Below are 13401 nucleotides of genomic sequence, written 5' to 3' on the forward strand. Positions count from 1 at the left end.
CAAAAAGTTAGTCTAATTTTCCGATCAGTTTGAGATTACATAATAGAGTCTAAATTGTACAACGTGGAGAAATTTTCAATTTTATTACCATATTAAAACCTCTCTGACTTCAGACCCCATGCAGTTGGACTTAATGATAATACAGAGAGGCATGGCCCACAGTTTATCTTTTTATGATTTTTATTGTCTCTAAGTGAGTTTATCCTGTGAATTAGATCATGGAGAACATTTCCCTGCTGCTTAAAGGAATAAACCATTTTTAAGTACCAGAATGTTATTTTGTTAGCTTTTAATTACCCCATGTGATTCTGTTTTAGCAACTGTGAGGTTTATAATACATTGCTGATAATCGGAAGGCTGTGCATTAGCTCTCCAGTACTTATTTATCCCCTAGTTCCAAGTTGGTGCCCTAGACAACATTTCCCCAGTTCCCCCCCCCCAACCTCCCCAGCCTCCGCTAAGCACCATTGAACTCTATTTTTATGAGTTTGGCTTTTTAAGATACCACATATAAGTGAGATCATGCAGTGTTTGTCTTCCTCTCTCTGACTTATCTCGCTGGCATAATGCCCTCTAGACCCGTCCATGTTGCCGCAAATGGCAGATTTTCTTTCTTTCTCATGGCTGAATAATATTCCATTGTATTTATACACCACACCTTTTTTCTGATTTATCATTTTATTTATTTACATAAAAAATAAAATCTTAAAAAAAAACCCAAAACAAAAAACCTCTAAACCCAATGTGGGACTCAAACTCACAACCCCACCATCTAGAGTCACATGCTCCACTGACTGGGCTAGCCAGGCACCCCACGATTGAATATTTTAACTTGCCTATTTTAAAGCATGTAGGTTATTAACTGAGATTTGGGTGAAAATTATTTCTGTAATCAAATAAGTATAGGAGATGGTCAGTTACTCTATACTATGGCACATGGATCATATCCAGCCCTCTATCAATTTTTTTTATTACATTATGTTAGTCACCATACAGTACATCATTAGCTTTTGATGTAGTGTTCCATGATTCATTGTTTGCATATAACACCCAGTGCTCATTACAACAGGTGCCTTCACCAGGCTATCCCATCCCCTTACCCCCCTCCCCTCTAAAACTCTCAGTTTGTTTCCCCGAATCCATAGTCTCTCACGGTTCGTCTCCCCCCGTTTACCCCCCCTTCATTTTTCCCTTCCTTCTCCTAATGTAATATAACTAATATAAGTGAGACCATATGATAAGTGTCTTTCTCTGCTTGACTTATTTCACTTAGCATAATCTCTATGGAATATTACTCAGCCATCGGAAAGGATGATTACACAACATTTCTATCAACATGGATGGAACTACACCACACCTTCTTTATCCATTCCTCAGTGGAAAGACCTGGCCTTTGAGGGAAAAATGCAAAATCCCTGGATAGCTCAATGGGGTTCCTTTGAAGGTTACAGCGTTTTTTTTCTTTTCCCTTTGGCTGCTTTTAGAATTCTTTCTTTATCCTTGATTTCTGACAGTTCATTATAACGTGTCTTTTTTGCATTGAGATAATAGGGTGATCTGTTAAGCTTTGTGAACTTGGGATGTCCAATTCTCTCCCTAGGTTTGGGTAACTCTCAGCTATTATTTCTTTAAATAATTTTCTGTCCCCTTTTCTCTCTCCTTCTGAAACTCCAGACGTTCCAGCATTTGTTCTTTCGATGGAACCCTATTGATCGCTTTGGCTTTCTCCACTCTTCATTCTCTTCTCTTTGTCCTCCCAAACTGGGTTGTTTCAAAATCCGCATCCTCTCACCACTTAGTCCGTCCTCCGGACGCTTTACTGCAGATGCTGTATTGCATTTTTCATTTTACTCCTTGAGTTCTTCAGCCTCAGAATTTGTTGGGTTCTTTTTTTTTCTTATTTCTATCTCTTTGGTAAAAAATCTCGTTTTGATCATGTATTTTTTTCAAGGTTTCATTGAATTGGCCGAGTTTTCTTAGCTCACAGTTTCTTCAGAGCAGCTACTCTGAATTTTCTATCAGCTAGATCACAAATTTCATAACTTGGAACTCAGTTTTGGGGGAGTTCTTACTCTTTGGGAGGGCACGTTTTCTTGATTGGTCACGTTCCTTGTAGCTTTGCGTCGCTACGTTCACATTTGCGGCAGCGGACAGCTCCTTAAGTCCGTGCGAGTTGCATTGAGATGGGGTGTTCTGTGCTATGGTGGTGGGATGTGGGTTTTCGCCCTATCTGCATGGTTGTGTCCACGCTGCTCCTTTGCTCCCTCTTGTGGCGGGATTCTTAAGCTTTTATGTCTTCTCGGGTTCTTAAACTCACCGGCTGGCTACTGGAAACCTCTCCTTTGTTTTCCTGAACGTGGCGCTGTGGCTCTTTTGTGGTTTCTCCCTGGCCCACAGACCTGGGCCTGTTGTATGAGCGGCTCTCTGTCTACTGAGCTCTCTCCCTGCTGCACTTGGGAGCGTGCACAGGAGCTGCTGTATGGTGGGAGGAGGTGTGGGGCTAGTACTCAGGCATGGGGGGTGCCTGGAGACACACTGGTGAGATTCCCCGGGTGTGGTGCTCCCACAGGCTTTCTGCTACACACCGTCCCCTTAATGCCCTTTGAAATTCTCATTCACCTCTCTCCCAATCTCCCTCCTTCCCCCAGGTGTGGACACCCAGCCTCAGTCCTGTGGGTCTTGCTGGAGAGCAGTGGAAGTCTGCAGCCGCATCCCACACCGCTGGGGTCGCCAGCGCTCCTGCACCCCTGCCCCCCCCCCGTGGCAGAGGCTGCCCCAGTGTGCCAGACCAGTCCCCTGCAGTGTTGTCTTGTGGGCCTGGCCCTGGGAAGCTTTCTCTTAAGGCCACCTCTGCTGCGGCCAAACTCAGATTGTTTTGTTTTTTGTGTTTTGTTTGCTCCAGTGGTATGCTGGAAGCTTCCCTTGGGAAGACTGGACTTCTGCACCTTCTGTCTCTTGTGTGCGTAGCCACGCAGGTTGGCATTCTGCGGGGTTTTCCCCAGCCGCAGCAGCAGGGGTCTGGGCAGGGTTGGTGGCGGTTTGGTGGCTCCGCCGGTTCCGCAGCCCATCCCAGCACCCAGCATGGGGCTTTGGTCTGTGGGTGGATGTCTAGTTTATTGTAGAAAAAGGGGAATAAGAAGGAGGAACATCTTAGCCACCATGATGCTGACATCGGTCTCCTTCTGCTTCTTATAAACCACATTTAATTTTTTTTTTAAAGGCCTGTAGTAGGGAACTTCAGCAAGACTTGAGTAGTTGTAGTTACCACATAGTGAAACAGTACTGCATTTCTTCTTAAATACTTACACTATAAAACTTAGCCAGATGCTTCTCTTCCAGCTCTAGCTCCCCGCTCCCTCCGTTTCTGTCCACCCGGCCCTTAGACTAAATATGAGGTGTTTGCATGTATTCTTCACCACAGACGTGTCTAGTTTATCTCTTGTGCGATGCGAAGACACCACACCTTCCAAGAGTTAAATAGGAGTTTACTTATGAGTGCCAGAAGCCTATGTCTCTGTTCCTTCTGCGAAGGGAAGGGTACAGTTCACACTTCCAATAGCAGAGTCACTCCATCATGTGATTCTAAAAGACAGCCTTTTGATCAATCAGTGAAGGCAGAAGTATTGCATAATACTTTGCTTTCACAGACTTAGGATGTCTCACAGCCTACATTTTCAATACCTGTGTTTTAGTCTTTGGCATTTAAATGGAAAAAATATATATCCAGTTTGGGTTTTGTGGTTCTGTTTGGTCATGACAAATAGATGGTAGTGTTTAAAAAATGATTGGTGTCAGACACTGAAGCTTACTTTTCCCCGAACCCTGGGCTTTCCCCGGGACTCTTCGAGTTCCCATGGCCCCAGATAGATGGACAGGATTCCTTTCTGTGATGCCTTCTGAGCCTCACACCCCACTTTCTTGCCTCTCTTCCATAGTCTCTGTGAGGACAGCTCATGTAAGTAAGTATGACAATGCCTGGGGCGGGGGAGGCTGTGTGTGAGCGCTTGTCTGGCTTATATTTCAGTCTGTCCTTCAATGTCAACAAGGTGGACACCGGTTACATAGCTAAGGGCTAAAGACAGCATTACTTCATCTCTTGGTACCCGGCTTGGGAAATAGAGACCGAAAGTAGGCTGGGGCTTTGAGAGGGATGTATCGAAGATTAGCTCAAAAACTTTTATCGGGTACTTGCTCTGTGCCAGATATTAAGTATTTTACTTGAGCTGACTTATTTAATCCTCAAAGTCTCGTTATGAAGTAGGTACCATTATTACGTTCATTTTACAAATGAGGAACTGAGGCACGGAGAAGCCGAGTGACTTTCCCCAGGTCACATAGTAAGTGACAGAGAGGAACTCTGATGGTGTCCAGTTGAAATACCTCATCCCCACACCTGAGATACCTTCCTTCCTGGGGATTTTAGTGACTCGGGGAAGGAGACTGGAGTCCTCCTTGTGTAGCTGTTGCCCCAAGAGCTCTCAGGGTGTGTAAGAAATGATAGCACTCTATATTCTTTCTTGAATACTTCCAAAAGTTCCCGCCTTGGCTAGAATGCCTCAAAGGATTAAGGAATTTAGTCTGTCTGGAGGCGACCCTACTTCTGGACAGCTCGAAGTGCTGGAAAAGTCCAGCTGGCTTCCCCTAACTTCCATCAGCCTTCCGTGGACCTTTTTGGAGGTACATTTCTCCCCTACGGCTTGAGTGGATCGGGGAGCCTGTGTGAGTTGCCTTCCTGCGGGCTGAGACATCAGGGAAAGGCCATCTTGCTCATTTCTGCTGCCTTTAACTTTGTGGTGTGTGAAACCAGAGTCCTCTCAGACACTGGGGCAGTCGGTCTTCCAGCGGGAGTCATCCCTTCACTGACACGTCAGTGGCCTTCTCCCAGGTCCACTGGATACCCCCTCCCCTGACAGACGTAGAGATCTGAGGCCCATCTTCACCACTCTGCATGAACGCATTTACTCGGCGCGCCGCATAGGGTGCTGGGAAGAACACAGGTTCAAGGTGTGGCCCCTGCCTCAGTGTTTCTGACAAGATCTGAGGGGCAAGATGTAAGCGCCTGAGGCAGTTGCGTCCCACTGTTCACTTAGACGCTCAGTCGAGTGGCCAGAGACGCTCAGGGGAAGATCAGTGGATCGTGTTTGCCTTTTCCCAGAACGTTTCTGCTAGCTTGTCTCTGGGCGGATGTGAGGTTGTCTTCTGCTTCCAGCTTCATCTCCCAAGAACAACGGGAGGAAACCCCGTGTCAGTCTCGGCTCTGCTGAGCACGGGCAGGATGGCCTGAAAGCCCTCGCATGTGCTGTCCTGCTGGGGTCTCCCATTTGCCTGGTGGAAGGAGACCCAGAGGGAGAGCTTTTCTCCCCAGTACTGTTTCTTAACAGCGTCCAACGGTTTCCTTTCACTGAGATCGTAACTGAGGAATCGGGTGTATTCACTGCGACCTGAAGTGGTTCGCTCGTTGTTCGCTACCCTGAGTTGACGTTCCTGTCCCCCTCCCCGCAGGTCACCAGCAGACATGATGAGCACCAAGGCCTTCACGTTGGTCTCTGCCGTGGAGTGGGAGCTGCTGGCAGGCGACAAGGAGCGGGTGCACATAGAGTGCGTGGAGTGCTGCGGGAAGAACCTCTACGTGGGCACCGGTGACTGCGTCGTCTACCACTTCCTGTTGGAGGAGCGGGCGCTGCCCACCGGGACGGCCACCTTCTCCGCCACCAAGCAGCTGCACCGACACCTGGGCTTCCGGAAGCCAGTGAACGAGCTGCGAGCGGCCTCGGCCCTCAACAGGCTGCTGGTGCTCTGTGACAACTCCATCACCCTGGTTAACATGATGAGCCTGGAGCCCGTGCCCTCGGGGGCGCGCATCAAAGGGGCCGCGGCGCTGGCCTTGAACGAGAACCCTGTGAACGGAGACCCGTTCTGCGTGGAAGTCTGCATCATCTCGGTCAAGCGCAGGACCATCCAGCTGTTCCTGGTGTACGAGGACCGGGTTCAGATCGTCAGGGAGGTGTCCACGCCGGAGCAGCCCCTGGCCGTGGCCGTGGACGGCCACTTCCTGTGCCTGGCTCTGACCACGCAGTACATCATCCTGAACTACAACACGGGCTTCTCCCAGGACCTGTTTCCTTACTGCAGCGAGGAGAAGCGCCCCATCGTCAAGAGGATCGGGAGACAGGAGTTCCTCCTGGCAGGTCCCGGAGGACTGGGTGAGCCGCCGCCAACCTCCACCCCCCATCTGTCCGTTCCCTTGGCCTTACCTCTGTGAGCCCTTGCCCAGATCCGGGAGGGAGAACTTAGCTGTGAAAATAGATACTCGTGAAGCGTATTCGCCAACGCTGAGGAAGTGTGGCAAGATGTAAACAATCAGAGCCAGCGTTTGCTACGTTCCCTCAGGTTGTGCAGTGAATGTAGGGTTAATGGCACACAGATAGGCCGGTGGTAAAGTGAGCCAGCTTTATTCTGTGCTAACGAGGAGCCTTCACATGGCTCTGGGGAGAAAATTCCTCTAAGTAAATAACTGCAAAATAAAAATCTGTTAGACTTCCTTATAAGATTTTCTCACGTGGGTGGGTTTGTCAGTTGATTGTTTTTACTCTTCGTTATGAAAAGGAGTGGAGCTCACTTAGACAGATTTTCAGGCTTGGACACTTCAGTGTTACGTCCGTTATTTGACTGACTGCAGTTTCATCCCACCACGGTGTCCTGTCGCTAGCCCCCTGAAAGGGCTTTGGCTCTGTCATACGGCCTTGCGAGTTCCGTGTGCTGCCTGCTCGAAATTGAGGCTCAGAGCTGTTCACGGCGTGGGTGACTTGTACTTTCTTTCAGCCGCGGATGGCTCATTTTCGGGTGCGTGTGTGTCTATGACACGCAGCGGGTGCTGGGGAGGGCGAGTCCACCTCACCACCCGTACTCGTGAACCGTAGTCTCTGTGCAGGCATCTCATCTCAGAGCAGGGGTACGGATTTTCTGGTGATAGCAAAAGTTGAGGGCGTGAACTCTGGTTAGTGTGCACTTACTGATTTTTACTTTTTAGATCAGTTTTATGTTTTTGAGCCCTTTTGGGTTCCTAGCACAATTGAGCAGAAAGTACAGAGTTCCCACATACCCACTGCCCCCAAACATGTACGTCCTCCTGCGCTATCCGCATCCCCCCAACAGAGTGGTATGTTTATGATAATGGATGTATCTACGGTGATGCGTTATAATCACCCAAAGTCTATAGTTTACATCAGCGTTCACTCTCGCGGTTGTACATTCTGTGAGTTTGGACAAATGTAAAATGATGCATGTCCATCATTATGGTACCATAATGAGTATGTTCACTGCCTTCAAAATTCTCTGTGCTCCACCTGTTCTTCCCCTACACCCTCAGTCTCTGGCAACCGCTGATCTTTCCGGAGTGTCATGTAGTTGAAGTCATACAGTACGTTACCTTTTCACGTTGACCTCTTTCACTTAGTAATATGCATTTAAGGTTCCTTCATGTCTCTTCATGGCTCAATAGCTCAGATTTTTACTTTTTGGAAAAAAATTCTTTACCCAACCACCTTTTTCTTTAGCAAAAATTCCCAATTTTAATGAAAAATTTGTATTATGGAAAGCATATATAGATTTAAGAGAATATTATAATGAACTCAAATGTACCCATCACTCAGCTCCAGCTATTACGAATTCCTTGCCAATTGTTTGATTTCTACACCTAGCTGTTTCCCCGACTTGATTACCAGCAATCACGGGCATCATAGCACTTCTCCTAGAAACTGTTCATTATGTAGTTCTAAGTTCCTTAAAAAAAGAAAGAAAAGAGGAAGGAAAAGCACAATACCATTGCATACCTAAAAAAAGAAAAGTTTTTCTAAAGATATTATTTATTTGTCAGAGGGAGAGTGCACAAACAAGCAGGAGGAGAAGTAGGCAGAGGGAGAAGGAGAAGCAGGCTCCCTGCTGAGCAAGGAGCCCGATCCCAGGACCCTGGGATCATGATCTGAGCTGAAGGCAGATGCTGAAGGCAGTTGGTTGACTGAACCACCCGGGAGTCCCACATACCCTAATACAATGTAACGTCATTCCTTAATATCATCAGATATCAAGGCATTTCATATTTCTCCTGTTAGCACACATACACAGAGAGATCTGTGTAAATTTATGTTTAAGGGTTTGTGTGTTTATTTTTCAGTCTGAGTCAGATCCCACATGAGACGTGTGCATTGCAATCGATCGATCTGTTAGGCTTCTCTGCGTCTGTAAGTTCTCTTAAGATTCCTTCTCCTTCTCTTTTTATTTTTCCCTAACTTTTTGTTGAAGAGATTGGATCATTACTTAGAGCCTCCCACAGCCTGAATTTTGATGATTTTTATCCCCGTATATTTTTACTAGTCAGGTTGAGCTTTGCGTTTCCCACCACCTGGTAATTAGGGTGCTAGGTTTTGTCAGATTCAAGTGTGGGGTGTTTTGTTTGTTTTGTTTTGTTTTTTGCTTAAGACTTCCTCATCGGCGGTGGAGGACTTCCATCAGGGTTGTGCAATTTATTTTTCTCCCTCTGTGATGTCAGTAGCTATTGATGAGTGATGCATAGAGCCTTTAAATCATGGGGGGCTGCCAAATGGCAGCGTTCTGTTTCTGTCCCTTCCTCCTTCTTACGTTAACTGGACTGCTTCAGTGAAGAGAAACTTACTGTTTTTAGTTGCCCCCCAGGTACATTGTGTAAGAAAGGCAGAATGAAAAGGTTCTCAGTAAGGTGATCCCTTCTGTCTTGCGGAAGCGATTTTTAAAAAAAATGTCATGATGCATCATGGATTCAGACACATATGGTGCGTTTCCATCTACTTGTGCTTGGGTGGGGGTTGTCTAGGTTGACTGCCAAGCCCCCTTCACATGACCCTCGAACTCGGATGGCTCCCTTGCCTTTTCATGTGGAAGGTGTTCCAGGTTCATTTTGTGCATTTCCTGCCCTAGATCTGGTTTCAGCCATTTCTCCAAGGACCCTGATGTTTACAGACCATGGGCTGGGTGCTAGAACTGTTGTTGCCCATTGTGTTCAAGCCACTTCAGTGGACAGAGTTGAGAAGGACGCCTTTCTGTAAAGGTAAAACCCATTGCGAGACCATACGGATAGAACCAATTCACGGCTGTAGGACATTGACCTCATCGGTCTCTGTGTTCCTGTCTGCTTTCAACCACACCGAGTGTCTTAGTAAACCACTGCCCGACGTAATTGTTCCTTTGACAACCCCCACAGTACGCAGAACAATACTGACACCGCTGTTTCCGCAGTGTAATGACTGCACACAGTTTGAGTGTTTATGGTTCTTTTTGTCTTCAGTGTAGGATGCACATAAACCCATCAGGAATGGATGGTCACATTACTGTGGTTTTTTTTTTTGTTTTTTTTTTAAAGATTTTATTTATTTATTCAACAGAGATAGAGACAGCCAGCGAGAGAGGGAACACAAGCAGGGGGAGTGGGAGAGGAAGAAGCAGGCTCGTAGCGGAGGAGCCTGATGTGGGGCTCGATCCCATAACGCCGGGATCACGCCCTGAGCCGAAGGCAGACGCTTAACCACTCTGCCACCCAGGCGCCCCGCATTACTGTGTTTTAAAGTCACTTGAAAGAGTCCCCCTCTGGTTATGCCACCACCTGGATATATAGTTAATTTGTCTTATTTTACTTTTGATTTTTAGGAATTGATTTATTTTATTGTATATTTTTACTCTGTAAATATGTACAAGGCTGCACGTCAGGTGGGCTATAGCCAGGTATACTCCAAGAGCTGATAACCTGTCGTCTTCACTTCTTCTCTTCTTCCCCCTTAGGCAGCCTTTATGTTTATGGTATTTTTATGGTTTATCCTTTCATTTTTTAATAAAAAATACAAATAACTATGAAAGTATTTGCATCTCTTTCTTAGCTCTTTTTTTTTTTTTAACTTAGCAATGTATTACGGAGACCCCTTTGTAATATAATCCAGAACTATCCCTCATTTCATAGCTGCATGCTACTCCGTCGTGTGGAGGTAGAATGCATTTTTCTAATCAGGCCCCTATTGGGGGGCATGTGGGTTTTTTCCAGTTTTATGGTTTTACTAGGGACTAATTTTTTTGTATTCTCCTGGTATATCTATGGAAAAGCCTTTTATAGGTGGGATTGTTGAGTCAAAGTACAAATGCATGTGAGTTTTGCTAGGTATTGCCATATTCCTTTGATAAAGTTTGTACATTTTCTGTTCTCCCAAGCAACATATGACAATGCCTATTTCCCCTCAGCATTGCCAACAGAGTAGGGTATGTTGTCAAGCTTCCTTCTGTGTTGTCCCTGGTCCTGTACATGAGAAGTGGTATCTTAGCATAGTTAATTGCACTTCTCCTGTGATGAGCAAGAATGAACTTTTTAAGAAAAGATTTATTTATTGTGGGGGGAGGGGCAGAGGGAGAGAGAGTCTTAAGCAGACTCCCCTTGGAGCCCAACACGGGGCTTGATCTCACGACCCCTAGGTCATGACCTGAGCCAAAACCAAGAGTCCAATGCTTAACCGAGTACGCTGCACAGGCGCCCCAAGAGTGAACATTTTTTCATACATTTAGGGGCCACTGCCTTTCTTCTGATGGGGATTATCTGTTCTTTTCTCTGGGCATTTCTTTTAGTGTTCTTTATGCGTTCGAGATACCCACTTGTCGCCTGGCGTAGGTTTCAAATACTTGTTTCCCGTCTTTACCATGCAAAAGCTTTTCATCAACACTTCTGTATAATCAAATGTATTAACCTTTTTACTTTATTGCATCTTGATTTTGAGTCATAATTAGGTGATAATTCTACCACTGACCCACCAATGCACTGATTTCAAGTCATAATTAGGGACATTTCCCTCTCTCCGGTTATAGACAAACTCACCCATGTTTTCTGCTAGTACTTTTATGGTTTCATTTTTTATAGTGCAGAGTGTAGGGAACAGATTCAGTTTTATACTTTTCTCTGTGACTGTCCGTTATCCCAACCAACCGACTGCAGAGCCCACCTTATGTCACTGATGTAGGCAGCTGCCTTTAATGCACACCGAATTTCCTTATGCCATTGGGTCTATCTCTGGATTTTCTGTTCTGTTCCTTCAGTGTGTTTGGCTGCTTCTGAGCCAATGCCTTACTGTTTCAGTTATAAAGGCTTTCTAGGGAAAACATTTGACTCTAGTATCACTTGTAAGCTCTCTTATACATTTCCTATATACAGGTTCTGCATGCAACATAGTAATCACCACTTTATTACATGGCTCCAGAATTAAGTTCAAATATGGGCCCCTGGGTGGCTCAGTCCGGTAAGCATCCACCTTCAGCTCAGGTCCTGATCCTGGGGTCCTGGGATTGAGCCCCTTCCCCATGTCACTCAGCAGGGAGTCTGCTTCTCCTCTGCCCCTATCCCTCCCCCTACTCATGCTCTCTCTCTTTTTCTCCCCCCCCAAATAAATAAATAAAATCTTTACCAAAAAAAGAATTAGGTTCAAATAAATGCAAATGCACCTTTAAGCATATGAAAGCTATAAATTTTCATTTTGCTTCTGTTTCTCCCTAAAGATTATATGCACTCACTCCCGTGTCATGAGAAACCACTCTTAGCTTTTTGCCTTAACTTAGATTTTCCTATTCTCAGCAATACTTTGTTGAAATTTTCAGAACGTGATTGAGTCTTGTGACTTTAAACTCTGTCCTTTGATAATACTTCTTGGAAAATGCAGATAATTAAGCTCTTCTTGACTCCACATGGCCCCCTGGCTGCCTGGCCCCCTCCCCTCCTCCCAGTTCAGATAAGGGGACCTCTGATATTTAAAGGGTGCACAATTGAAAATATTGCTTTTTAAAGATGTACCATTTCCACATTTGTTACATTTGCACATTGACAGCACTTGACTCTGACAATATAGAAACAATAGAGTTTGTCACCTGCTCTGCAGGCATATAATTAATTGGTGGGTGTTAATAACAGTACCTTTGTTCCTCAGTGATTCTCTGGCACCTTCTACTGCCTGACCCGGGCCCATCAGCTGCCAGTTACTGCTCTGTTCTTTTATTCCAGTGTCATCTTCTGCTTTTTGGGTGAATAGAAGCCTTTGTTCTTGACCTCTGACTTCTGCCCATTTCATTATGAGAACACTCATGTCAGGGCCTCTGCACTGCACACCTCCTGGGCCGGGTGATACCCAGCCTTACGTGGGTAAATGCAGTCACCCGGATTTAATTCCAGGAGGAGGCCGGACAGCGTCTTACTGTCCATGTTCCCGGGAGAGTGTGCTATACATGCATATTTGACCCGAAATTTGGGCGTCCTCAGGCTTACGGTTTACGATTGCCAAGTGCCCAGGAGAGTAGTGTGCTGGCGACCATGCCTTTAGGTTCTTTTCGGCTGGCTGTCTCTAAATGCATGGAAAAGTCAAGATAGTGCTAACCGAATTTCCTCCTCCAAAGCTCAGTCCTCATTCCAGATTCTTAATGCTTCCCAAAGCTTTACGCTTTGGTTTCTCTCCAGCAGTTTTTAATGCTGTCAGAATACTTGGGCAGTGCAGTTGGTAGGCTAGTTCAGATGGTAATTATGTCCTCTGTGTTCTGGTAGAACACTGGCAATGCCAAACCCAGGGCCTTCGGTCCCATGTGCTGTCCGAGCTCGGCGACAGAACCAGACTGCCCTCATTGTTTCATCCTGCCTTCCAGCTTGAGTCATCGTGGTGGAGTTTTCTGAGTTTTCATTGACTTCTTACCTGCTTTGCAAAGAGATGAGAACAAAAAGCCCCCACCAGCCTCAGGAGCAGTCCTCGGTTACACCCTGCAGAGACGGTTCCTCTCGGGTCATCCTGTCCTCTCTGTGGCTTTTGGTGGGCTCTGTGGAAGCATGGTGTCCTCCTTCAGGAAGCATGCTACTCCCACCCCTGAGAAAGCCCTGGATCTCCAGGCTTCCCTCTCCCAGAAGTCTGTGTCCTCTAGTTCCGGGAAGTGCAAACACTGTCTCCCGACCAGCCCTGCATCCTAATCCCTCTTTCATTTCAGACTCAGTGCAGTACTGTTCAGTCCTGAGGCTGACACCCCCATGGTAGCCCTTGACTCACTTTCTCTCTTGCTCCCACTGAGTCAGCGGCCAGGTTCCCCAGTTCACCCCTGGAAGTGACCGTCCCTCTGTTGTGCTCCAGCCCTGGCCTGGCCAAGGCCTCCTCCTTGGTCGCAGGCAGCCGTCCAGCCCTCCCCTGTGTGGCTCCTTGCACACAGCTGTCACACTTCTGCTAGGCTGGCCTTCGGAAGCCCCTGTGGTCTGTAACAAGTGCAGGCCACACTCCTCAGCCTGACTAGAGCCAGTGCTGCCCGTTCCAGTGCCAACTTGACCTTCGGACAGGGTTTGCCCTGTTCCAGGGACATGCGCCCTCCCTACTG

The 13401-nt window shown here is 46.6% G+C and overlaps 1 protein-coding gene across 1 annotated transcript in view; it reads left to right on the plus strand.

Moving 5' to 3' along the window:
* The first annotated feature begins 5479 nt into the window (after positions 1 to 5479).
* The window catches only part of TGFBRAP1 (transforming growth factor beta receptor associated protein 1), a 41612-nt gene continuing 33690 nt past the window's right edge, over positions 5480 to 13401 (plus strand). The window contains exon 1 of the mRNA XM_002913499.4: positions 5480 to 6203. Coding sequence (XP_002913545.1) covers positions 5516 to 6203 — 688 coding nt within the window. The 5' untranslated portion in view covers positions 5480 to 5515. The remainder of the gene's footprint in view (positions 6204 to 13401) is intronic.

This window comes from Ailuropoda melanoleuca, chromosome 4 (genome assembly GCF_002007445.2).
Source record: "Ailuropoda melanoleuca isolate Jingjing chromosome 4, ASM200744v2, whole genome shotgun sequence".
NCBI lineage: Eukaryota > Metazoa > Chordata > Mammalia > Carnivora > Ursidae > Ailuropoda > Ailuropoda melanoleuca.